General features: G+C 39.4%; 1 protein-coding gene across 1 annotated transcript; it reads right to left on the bottom strand.

The window, feature by feature from the left end:
- Positions 1–243: 243 nt before the first annotated feature.
- NT5E (5'-nucleotidase ecto) lies at positions 244–25,849 on the bottom strand. The gene is made up of 9 exons (XM_062571042.1): positions 25,713–25,849; positions 20,715–20,937; positions 15,395–15,583; positions 10,179–10,376; positions 8,573–8,724; positions 4,706–4,814; positions 3,729–3,878; positions 2,721–2,921; positions 244–1,732 (listed from the first exon to the last, which is right to left on the bottom strand). The coding sequence occupies exons 1-9, from the start codon at positions 25,737–25,739 to the stop codon at positions 1,575–1,577; spliced, it is 1,407 nt and encodes a 468-aa protein (XP_062427026.1). The 5' UTR covers positions 25,740–25,849; the 3' UTR covers positions 244–1,574.

Below are 25,849 nucleotides of genomic sequence, written 5' to 3' on the forward strand. Positions count from 1 at the left end.
CTGGTATTGAAAAATCTATGTTATACCCAGTAGTGTGTCAAGTGCAGCTGTTACTTGGCTCCCACCTTCTGGTATTTTGAGGCTCGAATGTGCTTGTTCCAGCGCAGCTTAGCTAATAAAACTATGTAATCCAAGTCACTTCATACACAACCCTTGAATTTACTTGGAAACTAATTAAGTCTTGAAGTTAAACATACTGAATATTCCCTTTCTTTTTAAATGTTTATCTTAAAATTGTACCTCAGATTACATGAAGGTGTAAGTGAATTCAAGAACTGAGTAGCTGGGCTCCAAAGAAGTGTAGTTTGCCTTCCAGAAAATTGAAATAGGTTTATTCAAAAAAAGCTCAATCAGTTTAGTACTGCAGTAAACAATATATGAATTTCAAGATTCTGAATGGTCTTATAAAAATATCATGTACACTCATGTATAGGTCTACCCCTTCCTGATAAAGTGTCAGAAAATGTACATTCTGTTTCTGGTTTTACACTTGTTAATTTGCCTCTTAATACTGTGCATTGCACAACAGCCTTTCTGTAGAGAAACAGGCTTTTGAGTTATAATGATGATAAAGGCTATTATGCTATAAAAAGTTCCATTACTGAGTGACTTCCAAAGGCCACAGTGTTGCAGGAATCAGTGTGTGTGGGTGATGTTCTCTCTGAATATTGCTGATACTGGGTAATGTTCAGGAGTCTTGGGCTTTGGAATAAGGAGTAAAAACGAGCATCTTTATTGTTGGCATTAAGCTAGAAATCTCATGGCAGTTGTTGCAAGAGTAATTTTCAGAACTGTCTCACATAAATATCATCTTAGATACTGTGTGCTCCCTCAAGACATGGCCCCTTAACTGGTGATATTAAGCAGAGAAGTTACACATGCTTGATTTGTGCCAAATCAAAATTAATCAAAACCAAATCAAGCTTTCATTATAATCTCTGTCAAGCTTTCATTGTATCCTTTGTCAATGTAGAACGTAAGTAAGTGAGCTGCTGCATCTTAAAATAATATGGACAAACTTTTTTTAATTGCACATAAATGGACCTCATAATTTTAATAACACTGAGTCTTGTCTCTTCCAGGCATTGCTGTAGGTAAGACTTGAAGCAAAGTATAATTATTAGCTTGAAAGCATAAGAAGTGGGTGGAGGTCAGAGGGGAGATACACACACCTATTCTTAGAAGGTTGTTTTCGTTTACTGGATTCAGATTTGTAATCAACTCACTGTCGGATTACTCTTGCAGTTTAAACAAATTAAGATGCCACTTTGGTCAGTGATGGAGTTCTGGATGGAGAATTAGTATTCACCAAAACTTTGCTGCTTCTGAATTAGCGGTTATATAAGTTTTAAATAGGTGCAAACAAACTATGAAAAGTCATGAATTCGCCCCCTCGTTTTGCATAGTGTGCTTCAACAGCTTTACCTGACTAGGGACAATTGCTTGGGCTATTACTGATTATATGCAGAAACTGAAGCACTTGTTTATTGTAATGTATAAGAAAAAAGAAGTTCTCTTCTTCAGCACTCTCTTCCTGCCTTCCTCCAAAAGCAAACAAACATCACAAGCAAAAATTAAATGTGCAAGAATGTTACAGTGAACAGTACAGCAATCAGGGTAAGACTTCCTTGGATAAGACTTCCAGCAGAAAATTTTATTCGACCTTCAAGTGCTGGATAAACTCTTCTCATTCTGTTAAGATAACGGGAAACAACCTCAATATCAGGTTCACCTAAACAAACAAACAAACAAATGATAGTATTTTCCACAGCAACCAAGTTCTACAGCAAACTTTAAATTGTTGCAATTTTGAGCTCAAGTCTCTAAGTGAGAATTGCTTTAGCTACCCTTTGCTGTTCTGTTCTCCTGAATCAGACAGTCTGCAATCAGGACAGTGTGTGCGAATGTGGGGAGTTGTTTCCTGTGTGCAGATAAACATCTGTGGTAGTTTGTGGACAGAATATTTGGTAGCAACTTGTATTTTACTGATCTTTTTTTAAAAAAATCTCTTTACAGGATCAGGCTTTTGTTTGCTTGTTTCTGTCTGTTAAAATAGTAATTTCCCATGAGATTCAGGTAGAGTGAGAAAGTCTCCCAACCTCAGAAACTATTTTAACTGTACATTTTGGATAGGGTGCTGTAGATCTAGAAAATGTTGTAACTTGTACCTATGTCTTTTATGAGGAATTTTTAGGCTATGTTCTGCGATATGCCTGTTGTGCCAAAACACCATCTAGCTACATAAATGGAAAAAACCTGGAGGCGCTGTATCCAACCATCTTGGCCTTTTTCTGATCCAAGCTTACAAACCCACAGTGCTTCACCTTTGTCTTAAAAATAATTATAGTTTTGCCCTTCTGATATGCTAGAAAGATTGTACCACATCAAGTTCAAGTTACTCGTCTTCATTATTCCAAATGATTTATTTCTATGCAAATTTATTTCTGCATAAACAGAAATTTACTCCAGGCTATGCTGCTCCCCATCCTACCCCATGAAACCTTACAAGATTCAGATATACATTAATTTTTAAATCAAATTCAGAATTGATTTTAAGTTGAAACATCCTATAGAACCAAAAATCAAAACTTGTAGTCCCAGGCAGAGAAGAAGCAAAGTTAATCTATTTGATAAAAAGAAAACCCAAGGTTAGTAGTACAGAAAGATCTTTTAATGTTTAGGGATTGCTCTTCTGCTGCTCTGTGAGTGCCCGTACTTACCTTTACTGTATCCCAGATTTTTGTCTTTCAGCATATGATAGTTATCTCCACCAAATAACAAATAGGATGGAAGAGTCACGTTGTATATTTTATCCATTTGGAGTGGTACATAGGTTGGAACTCTACATGTTGTACAGAGCACTTCTATGCTAACAACTCTGCTTCCGGGCACTTTGGAGAGATCATAGACCACGTGGATGCCTAGGAAAAACGTTTGAATGTCATTTTATGCAGAGGCCAGTGAATGCTTAGGGCAAGAAGCAAACTATCCTCTAATCCTTTCTTTACGTTAGTTTCTGTGACTGCCAAGTTATGAATTGTTATCACTCAACAATATGCCTGATCTTTCCATGCAAACCAACTGGTATCCAAGAAAAACAGAAATAAAGGGAATTGCTGAAGTACTATACTACCTCAATTACTTATCGGATCACCTATTCGCTTGTTACTGCTCCGCAGAAAGAAATCACTAATTACTGATTGGATTAGGATACTTCAGATAAATACATCTTCCCTTATTTCTGTTATCTTGTCTTACGCTTTTTCCTTCCATTTTCTTGTAAGTTGAAAGGATTTCTTTTAAAGCTAGTCACCCTAACCTCACAGGTGTCAGTGAAGAGCTGAAAACAGGAGTTGCTGGGTTGCAGAGATTACAGTGTTACAGCTCTACGGGAATCTCTCTTCTCCTAGTTACTTGCTGCCAAAACAGATTACTGAAACAACTGGGAAGCCTGCCTGTGGGACAGAGCAATGACAGCCGATGTGCTGCAGGGCTCGTGTGGCTCAGCTAAGCACCCATAAGATAGTGTCATTGTTAGCTGGCATATATTCTGTGCACAAAACTAGTGTGTACATGGATGTATTGCCAATTTGATTTCTATTCTTAAAGCGGCAGTGAAACACGACCTTCCACGTATAAATACAAACAAACAAGACCAACAGTTGCTTTGGAATAGTTGGTTGTGGATGGTTGTTTTAGAAAACGGAAGTGGACGGAAGAAAACATACCTCCAACCTGTAGCAACTCTCCAGTTCCTCTCCCATATCTGCGCACGCTATGCTCGAAAGCTTCTTTAAGGGTAGAACCTTTTAACTTTACCAGATCAAAACGACCTCCGAATGGCAAAACAGACAGCAAATCTTCCATAGTAATGCTACCTGGGGGAATGAGACTTTACTTTTACATTAATAAAAAAGAAAATACAATATTATTTCAAGATCATTTATTTCACAGTAGGTTATTTGACAAGAAACATGGAAAATACAATTTGCGCAAACAAGGGCTGGTAGAGAGGAGGACCGTGTATATTGTCTCAATCAAAGAATTTGTATTTATCATCTAACCTCACAAGCCAAATGAATCTGAGTTTGATGTAACTGCTTGTATTGCTATTTAAATAACTGTACTAAAAGAAATTAGAAAACACTAATCTACAACCAAGAAAAACAGAAATTCTTGCTAAGCCAGACAACTTTTCTAGATGCTTAAAATTTACTCATGGTGGCCCCAGAGAAAGGTTTTTAGCTAAAATGAAAAAAAGTGTTTGCTTTCAGGTTTTGCTCATCTAATAACCAAGAAAATAAGAACGCTAAACTCTTAGCATTCAGAAAATCCAGAATTCACTTACTCACTGGTAGACTACAGAAGGCTTCTAACAACCTTAGCAATGTATTACTCTTTACAGTAGGACATGAAGAATATGCACTGTATTTCTTTGTTCCAAGGGAGCAAGGAAAGTGAAAAATTACCAAAAATGTACAATGTTTTGGTATGTACAATGTGTACCCACACTACTAGTACTGCTATGCATGTCTGTCTGAGTGCAATTGTACATGAATGATGGATTAACGTTAGAGAAAGCCTGAAATAGCTTTCAAATGCTGTGTAAGTCCCATCAAAACAAGCCCATACCTAACATAAGAGTTCAGGCTTACAGGATAACTTGATTTTTCTTTCTTGATAAAACTAATTCAGCTTTACATACCATTAGTGCTCTGTTCATCGATGGGTGAGCGTATTCCACCTGCATTCAGGATGCACATCGAAACGTGATTCCATTTCTTTTCATCAGGATGTTTGACATTCTCATAAAGCTACCAAAAAAAAAAAAAAAAAAAGTTTAAAATAATTTTTAATCCTCACTTAGTCTAGTCTCTGGAAATTTACACAGTCTGAAATTTAAAGATTTTCCCAAGATGGAAGAGCTCAGCATAGTCTTTAATGTTAACTTCAGCCCCATTGTAAAATAGTGAATTATGAAAAAATAAGCCAAAACACATTTAAAAAATATGTATTTTGCTTCTTTTTTTGAAAAGCTTTTAAAAGTAAAAATATTTGCCTTTTCCTGTAATGAACTCTATAAGCCTCCCATAGCCTGTATGTGTAATGTTACCAGGGCAGGCTAGCTGAAAAAAGAAAGATGATTTTTTTCATTCCAATCATCGTGAAGACCACCGATGATTTGAACATACGTGGAGAATCAGAAGGTGTAGAGGAGCTTAAAGATAGATGTACATTACAAGCGTGTAGGTGAATGTACAAACCAATTGAGCTCCTGCTGTGCACTGCAGGGAATTAAGATTTCCAACTGCTCTGAGGAGACCGGTCTTCAATATTTGGAATGGTCTTAGGAAGCAAAAGATGCCAACGAGTGAAAGACCATAAAAACAGCCATATTAGATCAAACTCGAAAAGTCTGAAGCTCTGACAAAAGCTAGCTGCAAGGACACGATAACAGTGCTCGACAGTTCCTAAGGAGTAGTGACAAAATGGAAGCTATTGTTATGCAGCTAAATAAATCCATGTACATTAAGCCTCAAAAAAGAATTCAGTAGAGCAGGAAAAGGTTTAAAGAAAGCACACCCAGATAATGGAAGGGATGGCCCAGTTTCCACACAGGAGTGACTTCAGTTAAAACACTTCAGTCTCACAAAGAGACGACAGGAAGGATGTGACAGAAGTCTAAAATCAGGAGGAAGACATGGAGGTTGGATTAGAATCAGTGCATTTCCTCATCTCAGAAACGATATGAAACTGGAAAAGATTCAGAGAAGAGTGACTAGGGTGGTAAAAGATACAGAAAAGCTTCTGAATGCAGAATGATGAGGCAGGCTAGGACTGTCCATCCTGGAAAAGACACAACAGAAGGAAAATAGTTGAAAGACCTACAAAAGCAATGAGTAGTGTGAAGAGGGTGGATAAGGACCAAGTGCTCCAGTGCAAGAACTACTCTTTGGCATCCAGCTAGTGGGCAGCAGGCTGCAAACAGAAGAAGAGGGAGCTCTGGGTATGATGTGCTGTTCAGCAGTGGGACGCCCCGCCATAGGGTGCTGTGCATGCTGAAAGGGCCAAGGGGAGACGGGGTGAGTTTGTGGAAGTGACCTTCCAGTGGGGGCTAGTAAATACCAAGAGGTCGTCTCTGGCTTGAGAAGTCTCTGAGCTGGAAGTTGGTGGGAGATGGGAGTGCATTTGAGCAAAGTGTCTCCAGAAGCTTGCCCATGTGTATGCTCTTTCCTCAGCACGCCCCCGCCGTGACTCTCGGAGACAAGACATTGGGATGGACGGTCCTTTGGTCTGTTCCAGTGTGAGCACTTTTCTGCTGCACCTCTGTGCTGAATGATTTGCAGTCACTAATTTCTAGGTACCTAAATCCTTTCTGGATCCAGCTTCAAAGTTATTTCTTGAGGAAAGATCCATTTGTTCATAACTCATGTTTAATCAATGAATATTTTTTTTTGTTTGCTGATTTCAGTCTGAGCTATACCCTCTAAGTTACTAATTGCCTGGAACAGCAGGATTACACGTCTTTAATTCCTCAGTTCCCTACAGAAACATTTTCTAAATGGGTATTACACTTGGTACTCTCCAATCTTGACTGCAAAGCCCATTTGAAACAAGAGCTAGTATCTTCCAGTTAGTAATTCAGCATTTCACATTGGAGTTCTTTTAGAGTCCTTCACCACACACCATCTGGTCCTCTCAACCTCTTCTTCTGAGATTTTTGGCTACTGTTCAAGAAGCATCACTGACCTAGATGGACCTCTGTTATCACCCAGTAAAACTGCTCCATTAATTTTCACATTTCTCAGTCTCTAGATTTCCCAGGACAACTCTAAAACAAAAAGGTCCATGGCACAGCATTATACCTTAATATGTCCAAATGCATAGAACCAGACAGGAAAGCAAACGTAGAACTAGCATTGCAAAGAATATAAATGTCAATCCAAGTATCTACCGATGAATGCAGATGGCTGTCGAGACACTTGTTTAAGTAGAATTTGACCGCCCAAGAAAAAATGTGTATCAGGAAAAATCTACAGACTTCTGAAGGATAACAAAGCAACTTCCTTTAAGCTTAAGAAAGCGTCAAAGTCTTTGAACACATTTTTTCAAATAAGTGTATAAAAAAGTATAGAAGACCAAAAAGGGACACTGGAATTTCAATAGAACTTTATGTAGAATTCCAAAATTTTTATCTAATTCGGAAATTATCCTTTGAACTAAACATTATATTAAGGATTACAATAAAAGCAATTATGGAAAAACAGTTTTCAGCAAATTCCCAAACTAAAACTCACGATTACTAATTGGAACCTGATTTTGTGGGAATACTGCAGACACTCGTAATTGCCTTTTTCTGAAACAGTCATGTTAGTAAACTTTTTCCCTGGAGCACTCAAAAGAAATAGTGCAATCGTGGAAGAGTAAAATAATCAAAACCACTTCGTTTAAAAACCGTAAGCTACTTCTCATGAAGAGAGTTTTTGGTGTTATGTACAGCATGGCATCTGGAGTCAGTAACAGCAGGGGCTCTGCGTGGTGACAAGGCAGGACCTTGTCACCAGGGCCCACTCCATCGCCCTGCGAGGGAGAAGGGCGCTGGGGGCAGCCCTGGCCCCAGTCCTCGAGCATTTCCACAGGGACAAGCTGTGATGGAGCTGGAGCCCAGCTCTGCTGCAGCAGCTGCAGTGTTGTGGGCCAGGGACTGACAGCCCCAGGCTGGGCCAAAAAGGGGGCCTGAGGCTGGGCAGGGTGAGGGGGGGCCCATGGGGTGAGCAAAGACAGGGAGGGCTGGGAGTGCCCTTGGGGTCCTGACAATACCACAAATCTTCCACCTCATGAGTTCTTTTCTTGGCTCTATTTCATGAAAAGTCCATAGAAGGGATTTCTCAACAGCAGCTGTTAGAAGAGCCATGGATGCATCAAAACAAGAAACATAGAGCAGCAGTTTCATGGGCAACAGAGCTGGCTCTCTGAGATTGAGAGAGGGAGTCTTGCTTTTACCTCTTTGCTCTTTGCTGTATTCTCTCTCCCCCCTGCCCTCGTTTGCTTAATCTGAATCTTTTAGATTCTTCCATCAGTCAATTCGCATCAGTAAACCAGCAGAAAACTATCCATTTTTTTTCCTGGGTTAGTGAGTTAAAAAAGGTCACACTAGAGCCCAGTGAGCAATGACCGAGCACAAGACAAGCGCTGTGAGCAGAGGACTGGTAGCAGAGTGGGCAAGAGGGGCAATGAGACCTGAACTCTCCTTTCTCCATGAGAAATGGGCTACTAGATCAGATCACTGTGTCTGTTAAAACTGCAGCCACAGCTTATTGCAGACCCAGCTGTTAACAACTGTTCTCTGTATGAGGATATATGCAAAGAATAAACCACTCCACAAAATCCTACAAAGTTCATCATAGCCTCATTTCTGCCAGATCTTTCTAGAGAAGGCATTGAGATATTACTGTGATGGAGAGCAGCACAGAGCCCACACATTGATAGTTCAGAGCCTGGAATAATTTTTTTCTGACAGTTCTAGAGTAATACTTAGATATAATTGCCACCCGTGGTGGCAACTTCTTACCGCAGCATCACAAAGCAAGTTGCCCATGTTGCATTCTTGGAAACGGCATGCTTGGCTTGTACCATTCAGGTAAACACTAGTTTTTCCAATCTCTTTAGAATAATTTCCGAGGTTTTCCCTCCATTTTTTCACTTCTTCTTTAATGTGCCCATCTATGAGAGAAATGTAAAATGAGCATCACAGGTGTGTTGTATTAATGATACTTCAGTGCATACAAAGCTTAGGGAAAACCTGCTCTTCAAGATACTAAAATGTCATACTTTCCCTAAAGCCTCTTCAAACAACATCACATGTATTTAAAGACAGAAACAATCAAGTGAATAAGCCTTTCCTTTGCCACAGCAAATAGAGGAACTTCCTCTATAGCATTTAAAAATATTTGTGCCCAGCCCTGTTATAACCTGTGACTAACGGGGCTTCTAGCATCTACCTTGGCAAATGAGAGCTTCTAATTTTTAATGTACAAACTAGCTGGGTCCTTATTTGATATAATCTGTACTATTCTACTATAGCTTCATCACATTTTAGACGCTATTAAAATGAATGCTAGTGCAAATACAAACATCAAGGAATAGTCTCTTTACAAGAATTAACTGAATACGCACACCTGTCCACCAGGTGCAAATCTTGCTCTTTTCTGTTTTATCTGTCTGTATGCAGACAGATAATGTCACAGCTGTTTGCAGCAGCTGTTAGTTTTAAGCAATCTGGCATGCAACTTTGGTCAGTATGTCAGTACAAGAGCAACATGTAAGAGTGACTGTGTATCTGAACCTACACATTTACTGACTTCAGGGAGAATATAAACACTCTTTACATCATCTCATTAAATTAATAGATCACTGAGAATAACAGAGTAAATAAAAATACCTACAAACACATCATTTTTACAGGATTTATTTTATTAATACTCTGGTAGAACCTAGAACATCTGATCAAAGCTCAGAAATTCATATAGTAATCACTTGACAAGAAAAAAAAAGAGTAATGAATCAACCCTAGATAATTATATAGCAGACAAAAAGTAGGTAACAGAGCTTGCAGGCATTACAAAACCAGCAAGTAACAGAAAGATAGATCTTTAAATGCTTCAGAGGTTAAAACAAGAAGGTTTTATATATCATATTTGCACACTGTCAGAATATTCCAAAATTTCTGAGACATCTCTGCTGCCCTATATTGGCCTGAACTCTGTTCTTACGAATCCAGCCTCTGGCATAACAGTGGAAGTTAGTCTTTATAATGTTTTAAATCACAATTACAGGTCGGCCTAAAATAAGCCTTGCTAAATGGTAAGGTATTACCTGCCTAAAATAAGCCTTGCTAAATGGTAAGGTTCCTACAAAAGAACTATCAGTGATTTTAAATAAGCAAAAATACACACTGAAATTGTTCAAATGCAAAGGCCTTTGTATATGACTGTTCAGAAAGAGAGATGGAGTAAAATGGATACAACTGCAATGCAGCCTGAACCCTAAAGCAAAGAGAACCACAAGCTCAAGAAGAAAGCTGAATTCTTCCGCAACATTGCACTGTACTTTTAACAGAGTAACACTTGAGTTGTAGTAGAGTGCTGTAGGCAAAGCCAAATTTCTATTTTACATACCTTCAGGAACACTGCTGTCCAGCAAAATAGGGTTTCCCACTGCTTCAATTACATTTCCTTTCTTGTCAAATACAACATTTAAGTAACCCAGATATTTTCCATAAGCATAAGCTTGTACAACCGGCACCTTCCTCCCGTCATCTGACTGAACCATGAATGGATAGGGGCCAGCTGGCTGTTCAGTAGAGGGTGGGGTGCCTGCACGAAACAATCACGTAAAGAGGGTCTTCAGCTTCTGTGACCTTCAAGGAATTATTAAAATAACATTTCAAACGTTGCTCTTCCTTAAAAAAATAAATGAGATATTAAACAAATCCAGTAACAAATGCATTAGACAACAAGTTCACATTTAATTGTTCAGTTATATTAATACATAAGAGATCTTATTGTTTTCAGGACCTAAGCTGCAATAACCACCACAGTGTTTTTTAAGTTGTGACAGCACACTTCTCCATGACCTCACATCACAACAGTAACAAAGGAACTTTTCTTTCTAATTATTCTAATTTAAACCTTTAAGTAGTGCATACAAATGAGCCTTTGTCTGAAAAGTTTATTGTTGAGCCTTAACACTGCAGTATTCTGCATCAGACAGAAAAATGAAGACGTTAGTAAAATATACATAGAACTTTTTCATATGAAATCTCTAAACTACTTTTATTAACAATACATAATCAAAATCCCTACAAGTAAATTCTGTAATTTGTATGTACACCCAACTGATTTTTTACTATACTCATCTTAGGATAAAATATTTGTGAGTGATGCCATTTCATAACACAATTTCAAGACAGGCTGTAAACTGCCCGCAAATGCAAACTGTATTAGCATTAGACTTAGGTAGTCATGGACTCCAAACACAAAACTGCAAAGGTCAAAGATTGATTAGACGTAGGAGTTTTGGAAACATATGTGAAAGCAAGGGATGTACAGAGAAAAGATTGCTCAGTTCAGTCGGCACAGGCTACCACGGGATTTAGCGACAATGCAAGGAAGGAGAACAGCAAAGGAAATGCGCAGCACTCGTCTCAATGTACGTGCCTACCCTTCATCTCCCTGATAATATTATCTGAGCTAATATCACACCCCTCTGTTATTTCCACCAGCATTTCTACACCACAGTCAGCGAAGATCAAAGTCTTTTGTTTTTTTTTAATGACAGGCCTAATGGAAACCTATGAATACAGAACCAGGTGGCTCTATGCTATGGCGCATGCTCCACAACATGACCCACCACAGAGCCCCCACCCCACCAAGGCCCGTTGTTCAATCCTGTCCCCAAAGCGGGTGCATTTCCCATCAACGCATCCTCACCTCACTCCTAGGAGTGTCAAAAGCCGGGGTGCCGTAGGGGTGTGGGAGTGTGGGACAGGAACCCAAAGGAAAGCAGGCTTCTTCATTTCCCCTGCTCTCAGAACAATTGGTTTCCTTTCATTTACAGTTGTTTATATAACACCCAGGGATATTAAATATGACAAATGTTCCTTCTAGAATGCTAATATGATTTATATTTACTTTAATCCCTCTTCTCCACCACGAAATATGTCAGCAACAAACTACAAGCTGAACCAAATTCACCAGAGGACTAGTTTTCCTACTTTTAGTCTGGCCAACACAGCTGGTTTCTTGGTGGTGCGAAGGCTTCACCACTACCTGACACTCACTTGGGAAAAACTTAAGAAGGCCTGTAGCTGATGAGAACCCTTCAGGATTATAAAAGCAAAAGTGACTTTGGGTTCTTTGGAACTGCAGAAGGAATTGGTTTTGATCTCTTACCCTGGTGAAGTCCTTGACTGAACAGAACATTAGCAAGAGAAAGTCATGTTTCCTAGTTTTCCTTTCAGTTTACATCATCTGTGCATGATCAAGTGCTTGGCCAGTACTTGATTAATTTCTTGTTCTCTAAAGAGATGTTTTCTGATAATAATATTTTCTTTCAGGACAAATTATCTCTACAGCCTTATTCTGTAAGATAAATGTGGTCCTTCTGAAAGGGAAAGACGTTTCAGTGCATCTTATCCCAAGAAGACGATGACTCTAGAATTCACACACACATCTCAGTTAAAGTGTGAGATTCTGTTTCATTACAAATGTGTAAATTCAAACTGGGTAACTGAAGAAACTGCAACACTTCCCTATTTTCATACCATGTTCTAGCCAACATATTACATACTCAGAACACCCTTACTGATGAAATCCATAAACTAGAGTAATCTAATCTAAAATTATTACTACTATTGGAATCAAGTTTACAAATCTGAAGTATACTTGCACACAATCAACATTTGTCACAATTTGTAGATACACTAGAGAATGGCAAATATCTCAGAAAAAAGATAGATTGGACTAGTTGAAGACTAAGACCCTTATATTAAGACAGTTCTATAGAGACGTCCATGGGCACTACATCTCTGAACTCCCACGACAGCCAGCGGTTGAGCCGGCCAGCTGGTATGCAACCACTTAGACTGAGATGAGTCGTTCTCCCAAGGACTTCAGTGAGAGCTTACAGGCCCAATGCACACAGACACATACACTCAGACACTTCAAATAAGTCGTGGTATTCTGCAGTTGAATCACACCCCTGACTTTGAACAGATGTGGTTCTTTGTGATATTTAGCCTAGAGCTTTCTTTTGACTCCAAATGGAATCATTCACAGATGCACTCACTGTGCTTCTGGAGAGATCAACAAGTGCTTCGTGGGACTTGGAATAAAAATTTATAGACTCAGACCACATTCTGCCAAAGAATATTTTTTATCTAAAGCAATAGATACAAATATTGGGTGCATCTCCTTTAGAGTTTGCTTTTTCTTTTTTTTTAATTTTTCCTCCAGAGATCTTTCTTTCCGACATCTCCAATGTCAATAAAAAAATAAGAAAGACATGTTTTACCAAAACTTCACAGCCCTTAGAAGATGCACAAGAATTGAATCTCATTTGAGGTCTTTAACCAGGAAGCTGCAGAGTCCCAAATGTGCTGTCTCTGGCCTAATGAATCTTGAACAGCTTGCAGTGGGAAAGGATGGAATAGCTTGACCTAGTCCAGTATGGTGGGGGGGGGGTACTCTTTGGGATGACAAGAGATGTGCACATGAACTCTTACAGCCCTGGATAGGATCTGAACCCAGATACATCAATTTCTAGAGCACTTTAGACCATGGCTCTATGTTGGGAAGGGAGGTACCTCTCTGACCCACATTCAACAACCAAAATGCCATAAAAGACCAAGATTTTGTACACACCCTGCCTGCTATTTTCTAGTTAGGCAGTTCCTGGGTAGGCATTCTGGCTATTAATGTATTACATTATTACCATTCTTATTAATATATTATTATCATTTAGAGGCAAAAACTCTCTATAGGCATTGACTAACAGGTCTTTGCAAACAAGTCTGTATCCCACTGTGTAAATCCATGACGAATGCACACCTTGAATATTGCATGCATCTTTCATCTCCCCATCTCAAAAATGATACAATGAAAACACAGAGAAATTCAGAGAAGAGTGACTAGGGTGGTAAAAGATACAGAAAAGCTTCTGAATGCAGAATGATGAGGCAGGCTAGGACTGTCCATCCTGGAAAAGACACAACAGAAGGAAAATAGTTGAAAGACCTACAAAAGCAATGAGTAGTGTGAAGAGGGTGGATAAGGACCAAGTGCTCCAGTGCAAGAACTACTCTTTGGCATCCAGCTAGTGGGCAGCAGGCTGCAAACAGAAGAAGAGGGAGCTCTGGGTATGATGTGCTGTTCAGCAGTGGGACGCCCCGCCATAGGGTGCTGTGCATGCTGAAAGGGCCAAGGGGAGACGGGGTGAGTTTGTGGAAGTGACCTTCCAGTGGGGGCTAGTAAATACCAAGAGGTCGTCTCTGGCTTGAGAAGTCTCTGAGCTGGAAGTTGGTGGGAGATGGGAGTGCATTTGAGCAAAGTGTCTCCAGAAGCTTGCCCATGTGTATGCTCTTTCCTCAGCACGCCCCCGCCGTGACTCTCGGAGACAAGACATTGGGATGGACGGTCCTTTGGTCTGTTCCAGTGTGAGCACTCTTTTGCTACACCTCTACGCTGAATGATTTGCAGTCACTAATTTCTAGGTACCTAAATCCTTTCTAGCTCCAGGTTAGTAATCAAAGCTATTCCTTAAGGACAGATCCAGGAGATATTCTGAACTGTTTAATAAGGAATTGTAATATGCAATTGCTTCTCTGTAACAAGGGGGATAGTAGAAGATGAGAGCCTGGAGGAGGTAAGTTCTGTTGTAAACATGAACAAAAAAGGCATGAGAATGTGACAGGAGGCAAGCAGGAGGAGCAGAGGATAAAATGGACAATTTTAAGTTCCTAGGCTACCTGATGGTGCAGCTGGGAACAGGCACAAGGGAAATTTTGTTGAAAATTACAGAAAGTTCCTGTTATACTTCAATCAGCTAATGAATTTTCTGCTATATTTAATGTGGTTTAAACAAACAAATGAACACCTTTCCTTTTCTTGTGTCCTTACAGGTTGGATGTACAAGGGATGACAGCAGCCCTGGAGAACGAATGAGTGCTGATGACAGGTTCTGCCTAAAATAGCATTGCTGCTTAAAACAGGAAATGCTTATGTTTCATAACATTTATCTCCTGACAGGGTTAGGCAAAAGTAGGAAATCTCTACAGGAAAGAAGAAAAAAGGCAGAGATGAAAAAGAAGAACTGGAGAATACAGAGAAAACTAGGGAAAATGGAGACCACTAGGGTTTTTTGGTTTTATTTTTTTTTCTTTTCTAATGGCAGGCCTAAGAGAAATCTATGAATACAGAATTAGATTCTACAGCATAACAAATGTCAGTACTACTTTCGAAGTTATACGTGATTCTTTTACATATTTGTCACATACAGGGTTAAATATGTAAACATTTTGTTTACTCCTGTATATCTGCAAGCTTGAAAAATGAACCATAATTCCAGTAATAATTTGCCAGTATTATTACCTTTGTGCCTGTGTCCTCAGCTTCATAAAGGTTACCTTGAACATCTACAGCATTAAGGAACATTTCAGTGAGTTAGGGCACTTCTTGTTCACAAATTGATTTAAATTAGTTTATTCCACTGAAGTTACCATTAGGTATCAGATATGAATCTGGTTTGGCCTAACTAGAATTAAAGTCCTCCAAGTTTAAAAATAAGCAGTTTCAGCTTTGCTTTAGAAGCAACATTTTAATAAGAAGTAAAATACCTGTAAAGAGAAACGTGTTTGTATGTCCTCCAATAACAATATCCACTCCTTTCACTTTCTGAGCAATGTTTTTGTCCACAGTAAAACCAGAGTGTCCTAGGGCAATTATTTTGTTAACTCCCATAGCAGTAAGTTTATTCACTTGCAGTTGCAATGCTTCAACTTCATCTTCAAAGACTAAATCATTCCCTGAAAAACAAACAGAAATAGCTCAAGAACATCTATATTAGTACTTATTCAATATCTTAATTACTAGTTTTCCCAACAAATACTAGAGGATATTGAGTATTATTTTGTAGAACTAATGGAATTTTGAATGTCAGTGACTTCCAAATATCCTCAGTGGGAAGTGGTTCAAACAGACTTGATCTGATGTTTTCCTGTCTCTCATGAGTACTTATGCGTTTAGACTAACACAACATTTTGGCACTGAACTATGTATACTTGCTTATACTCAACAAATTATAATTCTGTGAAAAAAATTCCACTGATACCAACTGTAGGATCACAGACTGAATGGTTTTGGGATATTATTCAGCTGGAGAAAGCAAACTAAATATCTCAGTGAGTGTTTGGGTATAAGCATTTTTTTACTACTATGGGGGGGGGTCCACCTAAATTATATTTCTTTGAGATCTTCCATCTTCTCCTTTTCACTCTACACCTGTCTCACTTGGTTTTTCTCTTCTGAAGCTTTAAAGAGCAGCTTCTTCAAAGTCCTGCACTAAACTCAGAATTGTCTTTGAATACACAATTATCTCACCTAATACGAACCACCACCAATACCAAGTGACAGCACAGGGTGCAACTGAGCTACTGCCCCAAATGAGCACATAAAATGAGCACATAAAGAACGGAAAGTCTGGAAAGGAGAAATCATTTCCAGAATACAATGTTGGGAAACTTGCGATCTTTATGAAATGTTTACACGCCTGCCGAAATTATTCTAACGTGACAAACAGTTACAAGAACACAAGATAAACAAATACTTTTATCCTGGTCGCCTCGAGTTGCACAAAAGCATTTGCTATGTAAGAAGCTAGTTCTTCTGACGAGGTTTTAAGAATAGAGTTTAAGAACAGGTCAACAAACTGTAATCCTAAATTTTCCAATTAAGATCTCCAAGTAACATTTCTACTAATTTCCCTACTACCTAATTCCTCTCTTTCTTGCAGAGTTTTGCAATCAGTTTTCTAATGTGCCTTCATAATCCAATGCAAAAGTGTCTCAGGAAATGAAGAGGAAACTATTACAATGAAATACAAAGATAAAAGAGGTTTACATAAATCGCTTAGCCATCACACCCATTGAGTAGTTCCATTCTTGCCAGAGAGAATTGCTGTACTGTATATTCCAGAGAAAACTGTGCAGTGTATCCCCACTTTTTCTTCTTGCAGACCTCTTCTAGAATCAAAGAATCACAAACTAATTGAAGTTGGACCTCTGCAGATCATCTACCCCAGAACTCACTCAAAGTAGGAATTCAAAGCCACATGAGATTGCTCAGGCTCATCCTAAAAAGCAGAAATTAGAAAAGCTTCTAGGCAACCTGATTCAGGGCTTAGTTGCTTTTATAATATTTTTGTCTTCTTTCTGTCCAGTCATAATTTCCCTTGTTACTGCTCGAGTCCATCGCCTCTTGTCCTTTCCTTGTGCACTTCTGACAAAAGTCTGTTTTTGACTTCTCTATAAACCCCTTTCAGACAGTAAAAGACTGCAATTACACCCCCTTAGCTTTCCTTCTCCAGGCTGAAGGAAGTTACTGTTGTCAGCTTCTCCTTGGCTGTCCTTGTGGCTTCAGAAGCAGGGCCTGATGCAGAGCTACTGGCAGAAGAGCAAATCTCCTGCACTCATTGAGTGCAGGACCTTTGTGTGCTTATCTCACCACCTGTGGATTACCCACAACAGCCATGCAAACAGTTTGATGACCAGTTCTGTAAAGACAGCTGAGCTCTCTAAAGTGCTAGATGCCATCTAGTTGTGACAACATGGAGTTTGCCTTAGGCTAATTTCTCCCATGCTGTGCAGCTACAGTTGCCCATGATAACTGAACTCTCTGGACATGAACTAGGTCTGTCACCCCTTCATGCTGCTTCAAGCTATAATGCAGGCATACACCAAGGAAGTACTATTATCAGTCACCAACCCCATATACAAAAACTAACAAAAAAAACCTAGTTCTGTGACCAAGGAAAACAAAAATGCCTAATTTTACTCTTTCTTCCACCTCAGTCACTCCAGCTCTCTGCTTGGACTGCCATGATACTGCACACACAGCTGCCTGCACTGCAACCAGTGCTGACGGACCTGTCCAGAGGCTCACTGTCACCCACCTTGCCCTCAAAAAGGGATTCTGACTTTGGGGCTACAGAGACTTCTCTCATCTCCTCTCCTCAACCTCTCTGTGGCATATCACACAACTTCAGGACCTTAATCAAATTTGAGATGGATAGCCCTTTATCAAACTCTGCTGAAAATTATACAGTGGGAGACTGAAAGAGCAATTGCATAATACTCATTTGTCTAAGAAACAATAGCAAAAATATTGCTGCATATTGCTTAGTGCTCAGTTGCCACATTTAAAAACAAAACGTTGAATTGAAGAAGTTCTTATATAAATGTTATTCATTACTTCTGGCCGTGGGTAATTCCCACTTCTCTTTCAAAGTATTCAACTGATGTGGCATCCTCTTTTCTTTTTAGTTTGGGAAATAGCTTCAGATATCTCAAAGTTGAATACAAACTGCACTGTAATTGGACAAGAAGAAAAAAGAATTTGTTGCATGTTAAAAACATAATTCAAGCTAACTAGAAGAAAGGAAAATAAGTGGAATTTTAAAATTTCATTTTATAAAGTTGGGCAAGTTGTTATTTTTAGTAAATATTTTGCTGCTTGTAGGGTTGTACAGTAAGCAGTTGTGGGCTTCTACTTCATATGAAGACTGTGGACAAAAACGTCATGTATTATTTTGCAGCACCAAATGTGTATGCAGCATCTCTCAGGACAGATAAAAGAGCTGCTTTGTGGGGCTTAGAACATGATTTCAGAACTAAAGCAAATCAGTTGGTACCATCAAATATGAGAAAGATGGTCTTGGGGTTATCAGTCCTAAGTAGGTGCACAAACGACTCTGCCTGTATATCAAAGTATGAATGACTCTTGCAGGAAGTGTGGAAAAAATAGCTGTGCATTCAGCTAAATAGGTATATACAAGGACAGGAAGACCTTTAGAAAAACTACCAATTAGCTGTAATCTATGAATTGTGATAATAATGCCCCTCATCTCCGGTGTTTCTAAACAGTAACATTAACAGTACAACAGCAGAGATTAATTGTTCCTTGACAATGAAAACATTGGAACAAATTATAAAAAATCCTTATATCTCAATTTGTTGATAGCCTGGAAAATGCCCTTAAAGGGGATAGCATACCAAAGTAATTACTGAAGAGCTGGGGGCGGGGAGTGGAAAAGATCTTGAAGAGGTCTGTTGAGATAAGCAACGCACTGAATTTAATTTCACCTTGTATCTTCTTCCCTGAATTAAGGAATTGGTTTGATGATTAATTTTATGCCTGAAGGATTGCTGGTCACTGCTGGTATATAGTCACTGAGTTAAATTAACATATTCTGAATTCGTATTTTCAACATTTCCAAATGCTCTGCACACTGAGAACATGAAGTGGAAAGTTATAAAAATTCTTACCACTATAAATGGTAGCTGTTATAATTTGCCCTACAGATTAACACCTGTTGCTTCTGAAATGCTCAGTTACATTGTGGGATATATTTAGCCTAGGGCTGCTTTGCTGCATCTACAGCTCTGACAGGCTTTCTCTTTTAATAGTGGTTTTTTTCCAGTTGCAGTCTCCAGTAAAATATCACAGCATATTGAGACACTGGCTATAATGTTTAGCTGTTATTAGAAATGTATTTAAGTGCTCCAGAGGATCATTCTAACATTATTTAGATTTTCCTTTAGTACGTTTATTTGCAAGAGAGTTAATTTGATGACTTTACAACAACAACACGTTTTGGAAGAACAACAGAGGGTCTACTTTATTGCTGCTTAGTGAAGAACAACGTGGGACAATAGTGGTTGTAGGTCCACTTTTAAAACTCAGCATGGTGTTGCATGATATCTACATCCACAGCTTCAAATACAAGTAATATTCTATCGCCTACACAAAATATAGATCAGTTTTCTTCTTTTTATTCATTAGATGAGGAAAAAAAAGACAGGACTCCAAAAACACAGCACTGCAGAATAAGAGCCAGATATAAAAGTCTGTTCTAACCTCAGATGTCTGCTTTCTGATAATTTAGACATACTGCATGGAAATTAAGTGACCCAGAAGGAACAGTTTTACATTTTAATGTTTTCCTAAAGTATTTAGGATTCCTTTTCTCAGGAAAGCTATGCATTACTTCCTTATTACTGACCAATGGACAGAGAATTAATAATATGAAGTCCCTTTTCAATGCAGAAATGTTTCAAAAATAATGCTTAGGACATCCCAGGTCTTTTTTTTTGGATCTCCTGCAAAAGCCAGGGAAGAATCTGATTAAGTCAGAGGGGGAGTGAATGCTGAGCATGCAATGACTCAGATCTCCTGAAGCTGATTTAAATGTGTTTCTCATTCTAGTAGACCATTCTATTTTACTAAAAAAAACAAACCAAAACAAACCAAAAAAAACACCCCACACTGTTGGAATAACTTAGTAGCCAGACATGGAGAAGTTTCCTCACCACTTCTAATTTTATTCATGAAGGAAGCAATTGTGGTAAAAGCAGAATGGATGTCCCATCTGTTCTGAAACATTTGAGAGACCAAAAACATCTTGGGCAACTTCTGTTTCAAAAATACACATGAAGCTCTCCTTGCTTTTACTAGAGCTTAAGCACAGAAGTATCCAAGAGCAAAACTTCAATACACTTGGAAATATCTTAGTTTAAACACATTTCACTCTAGAGACAAGCTGTATTCCAACTTAACGCTTGTTTAAATGGATAAATAAAATATAAAAAGTATAAATTTCAATAAAACAGCCAAGCAAAAATAATAAGAAAAAAAAAAACACAACTTCTCCACAAACTTCAGTTACCTATTCTTAGATAATTCAGTGATCTGAATTGCTCAGTATGAAAAGGTCTTCTATGTAGCAGAGCATTCATCAGTTTAAAGGCTGAATAATTCTGCATTATACTGATAAAACAAACTTTCCAACTGAAAGCACTCATCATCTTCTGATTCAGACAGGTAGGCTACCAACAAATCAGTAATAAAGGATAAAATAATCTTATATACTGAAAAGCATACCTGGCTTTGAAAGAAAAGAAGTTTCCTTTGTAGTATAGCCAACAATTCCTATGGATTCTGAGTCAAAATGTACTATTTTAAAAGGATGAACATATTTCATCATTTCATTTGCTAATGGAGTTTTCCCTTTAATATTTGCACTCAGGATAGTAAAATTAGCATTTTTAAGCAGAGGATCCAACAATCCACTCACACCTTCATCAAACTCATGGTTCCCCAAAGCCTGTGAGAAACAAGAAGAAAACATAAGACTGTACTTCAAATAATCAGTATAAATATTCTAACAAATGACATAGAAGATATGTCTGAGAACACAAGGTTCGGGTTCTAGGAGACCATCCTATCTTGTCTAAGACAAAGCATTCCTGTGTCTTACAAACATAGAAGTGTGTGTGTGTGGGGGGGGGGTTTAACAAAAAGCTTAGCTAGTTGCTTTTCATACTCTCTTATAGCAATAAAGATGTGAAAAATCAAAATTGAAAACTTATCTGAACAAGTATTTGCATTCCTACATTACTTATAGTGCAATGTTTTTTCATTCCCTGTCTGCAGTAGAGAGGACTAACAACTACTACTGAGGAAAATAAGCATTTTGTGTAACGAAGATACATTGGTTAAAAAAATACTGAAGGAAATGTTAAATGCCAATGACAACATTTGTTACCTTTTAAAAAAATACGTATTTTAAGAACTTGTACTTGGACTAACTTTTTAAATACATTTATTCACATTTAGTAAGAGTTCTTCTGTACTCTAGTAACAAAAAAAGATAATTTTCTAGCTATCATCAATATTATTATCCAGTGGCAGCTCTAATGCTGGTGGGAATCTCCATAAACAATCTGCAGCCGATGTGCAGGGACGTACATACAAATGTGTGCGTAACTCAGTGCAGTGTTAAAAGTACTGTACAAAACAAGAACAGTACATTAATCATTAGCAAGATAATATTAACAAGAGAATTCAGTTGTCCAAGGTTAGAAAACAAAACTAAAAGGGATTACCTTGAAAAGGACCACGTAATTTTCCCCTATTCACCCTTTATCATGCTCAGCCTGACTTACCACATGCCTGTGCTCACAAATTTGGCAACAGTCAGTGAAATCCTCACAGAAGACTACTGTGCAGGAGCACAATATACGGAAGAACCCTGTAATGCTTTTAAGTGTTAGGAAAGAAAAAAAAAGTACTTTTGGAAACACGTTAGTAGTGTAACTTGGAACATGTTGTAACAAGTTTTCAGGTGACTAGAACCGTGCACAGAAAGGGTGCTAAATTCAATGGGCCAACCCTCCCAGACAGAAGTACGCCTACAATTTCATCTTGAACATTAGCTGGGGAAAGCTGTTTCCACGATCTAAAAAGACTCACACACCTCTCTGCTCTACTTAGTGGAACAATCCCTAGGTGTTTGTTCCAGTTTTTGTTCCCCAAACAGACAGTATCAATTCTGATCACGTTCCAACCCAAGCGAGACCCAAGAGCTACTACAAGCATAGAGGCACAATATTTTTGATAAAGTGATTGGCAGCGTCTTTCTTTCGGAGCTGTCAGTGACTCCTGGCTTCCTCTGATCCCCACAGGCAGGGAGCTGTTGTCTGGTAGGGTAACAGAATGGCCCTATACAAAAACCAGGAAGTCAGTAGTATGTTTTGCCTGCAACCAACTACTCCCACTGACACTAGTGGGAACACATTTAATGCTCTAGCGAAGGAACCAAACTGTTCCATGGTGCAGCAGCACTCTTCAAAAAGAAATGATAACTGTCTTTAAGAAAATCCTGATTTTGCATGGTACAATTCAATCTAACTATTTTCTGATTCTCACTGTATTCTAACTACAGTCTACTTTGCTGTAAAAGAAAGAATTAGAAAAGGAATCAAACTCTAAGGAAACTCATTTTGACATCAAGTGATGTTCTAAAAGGCAGTCACAGATGGATAGAGCATCACCAAGTGGTAACAAAGCATTCCCTTTGGCTGATGTATATCCCTTCTGTTACCCAAAATATGCAATTAAAGTCCAAAATAACTAGTTGCAAATAAAATAAGAATTTAAATTATACTTAACTGCCATTAGCTGGTTGTGAAAAAAAGGAAACCCCACTTAAGAAACCTTGTTTCTCTTGGCATTGTAGCTTGCATTTGGATTATTTCATGTCCGCTAAGACACAAACTTTGATCAAAACTTTTTCCATGGAGTGGGTGGTTACAAAGTCTCTCATTCATGAGAAATCACTGATGCCTAATAATACAGTCATATTTTTGATGTAGCTCTTTCTCTGATGAGGATGATGTGGACTATTTTACATTCCTTTACTCTATCAAACCATCCTTTCGGATAAAGTTTTTAGGAACTTTGTATCTTGTGATATTCTTTCAACAAATTTGAATCCATTCGCTAGTATTAGTGAAAGTCACAAGGAGGAATAAGCAGAAATACATGATCACATGGCATGTGGGCACATAAATCCTCACTTTCATAAGATGCCAGGCTAAAAATATTTTTAAAAATAAAGATATAATTTAACATAACGATGCAACTTAACAGTAAAAATAGAACACTTCTGTCACCATTCCAATTACTGCCTTTGTAGCACTTCATTTGGGTGTTAGTGTTAATCACAGTCAAAAGCAGTGGTGGTGGCAAAAAGATTTGGAAGACAATACCTTGCTAAACATAAGGCATGAGATGGTAATGGGCACAAATGAGTAAAGGACAAACCTGAAATGGAAATTTGTCCCACTTGTGGAATAAACATCTGATAACACTCTCAGACTGCTCTAAATCCCCCCATGGCTCTCCACTCCTGCCTCCATCCTGTAACAACCTTTATGACTCATGTTCCCGCCTTTAGGTTGTTTGGGAATCCTACGCCACTATCTAACTTCTAACCGTTCAGTAATCCTCATCCCCTTCTGTCATGGATAAAACTTCTCCAATTCTGCTTAAAAAAACACTAGCTCACTCTTTTCCGGTACGGCACTTACCTCCCTTCCCATGGGACACACTCACTGTGTGGTCCCCACAGTCCATGGACAGAAGTATCCAAAAGGAAGCTGCAAAGCTGCCCACCACTTGGCAACTCTGTTCACACACTCTGGTAGCAGAGATAGGCTCTGAAGTCTCTTTAGCTTCTCAGTCTATACTGACACTTTCTTCTGTCCAATGACAGTAATCAAATTATAGCATGCAGCACATGCACAAAGAGCAAGTGGCTGACTTCTTCACCTAACGCATTAGCATCCAGTACAAGCTTCCGGAAATCCAGCATGGTCTGATTTTTTTTTTTTTTTTTTCAGATCATATTAAAAAGCTAATGAGCTCTCCTAACCAGACTTGAATACCAATGTTTCCTACAGAACTTATCTCTAAAACCAAACACTAGTTCGGCACTGCTAATTCTGTTTAAAAGAATTTCTTCTTGCAGTCAGATCAGAAACTTTAACAATCCCCTGGCTTGTTCAGGAACCAGTCAAATCAGCAAAGATAAAGATGAGAACTGACAGCCATCAGCAAGCGTTGAGAAAGAAGGTAGGAACAAAATCACCTTGGGCTATACCTACACTGTAGAACCCAGAAGTGCCTCCCAGCACTTAAGGACAAACCCTGAATGCACACATTCCTCCTCATCATCACCAAGAGGAAAAACCTTTTTACTGTTGAGATTAGGAAAATGTTCATTGGGCCTTGCAAATAGAGAACAGTATCTGTCACAGAGCTGTCAGGCACAAACAGCCTAGAAAAACATGCTGGGACAACAATTTCCCTTCATAGTAGTGTTTTTGGGACAGAGGGGAAAAAGAAAAAGGTGAAGCCATTTTTAGCTTGAAAAGGAAAATGCAGCCTTTTCTAGAGGAAAACAAACAGATGAAGATAGATGATGTGAGGTGATCAGAACAAGATTTCCCCACCACCACCAACAAGCTTTCAACTGAGAAGGAATAAATACGTAGTCAGTCTCAAACACAACTTTAATCTCTCTTCTCCTTTCTAGTGGTGTATACAAGCAAAACAAGCCATGGTAATTCTTTTTACATTACTTGAGCTTGTTACCCTGGAAAGCAGAGACAGAAGAGATCTAAGCACCCCGAGTCCCAAATTCTTCTGTCTTCCTCTCAGCACTTAATAGATCAGAAGAGGCAGAGTAAAGGTGCAGTACCGGCATGGCCCCAAAGAGCTCCCTTGCAGATATGCTATTTTGGTGCCTGGTCTACCCACATCCCACCAGTCCTGAAACCACCAGTTTTTAGTATTCTCACATACAGACTCCTGCACCACCCCAGGTCTACTGGAACTGGGCACAATCAGGGTGTCAGGAGAGCAACTGATTAAAAAAGAAAAAAAAAAGAAAAGAAAAAAGAGAGAAAGAGAGAGAACGAGAGAGAGAAAGAGAGAAAGAAAACCACCTCCATCCCCGGAAACATCACTGCCAACGTGTGCCAACCGTGCTTTCCCCCAGGACACAGCCAGCAGAGTAGGCTGGGGCACACAGTGCCAGCCCCAAGTGCAAGCCTTCCCTTGACAAGAGTCAACCCGTCTGAGCAGGTCTGGCTCCTTGCCCAGACTTCACCGGGCTCACTCCCACCCCCTGCCCTCCAAGCTGTCCAGTCCATCTCCAACACAACCCCTCTGCCCCCCTGCTCACCCCAAGCGCCCTCCTTTCCCCACAAGAGCTCCTTCACTACCTCTGTGCCTTTTTCTCTTCCTTGCTGCCTTGGCATAAGCTCCCTGCATCCCAGGGAGCTCCCAGGGGGCTGCCAGCTCGGGACCGCGCTGTGAACGGTGCCCTTTATCTAGTGCATCCCTTCTTACTGCTTACCTTCTGGTCATCGATTAACCACGGTTTTACAACGACTTACAGCCTCCTCTGATGCAACGTTACAGCCGCACGCGGGCAGCAATTGAAAAAATGACACGCGTGGAAAATGCCTGGCCCCCAGGGGAGGCAAAGCTCCCTCGCCCGCGGCTCCCGCCCAGCCCCCCGGCCCGGTTTACCATGGCATCGTAGCGCAGGAGGTTCATGAAGTGGGCCGCCTCCCGGCCCTTGAAGCGAGAGAACCACACCGTGCCCTGGTACTGGTCCCCGGCGTCCAGCAGCAGCACGTTGCGGTGCGCAGCGCGCTCCGCCGCCA

The sequence above is a fragment of the Rhea pennata genome, chromosome 3 (assembly GCF_028389875.1).
Source record: "Rhea pennata isolate bPtePen1 chromosome 3, bPtePen1.pri, whole genome shotgun sequence".
Lineage (NCBI taxonomy): Eukaryota > Metazoa > Chordata > Aves > Rheiformes > Rheidae > Rhea > Rhea pennata.

Excerpts from the sequence above, each read along its gene's own strand:
- NT5E (XM_062571042.1), bottom strand. The coding sequence starts at position 25,739 with ATGAACCTCCTGCGCTACGATGCCATG. Across the intron at positions 8,725-10,178 it reads GGACAGCAGTGTTCCTGAAG|ATGGGCACATTAAAGAAGAA; the intron begins GTATGTAAAATA and ends TTTCTCTCATAG. Across the intron at positions 1,733-2,720 it reads AAATCTGGGATACAGTAAAG|GTGAACCTGATATTGAGGTT; the intron begins GTAAGTACGGGC and ends TTGTTTGTTTAG.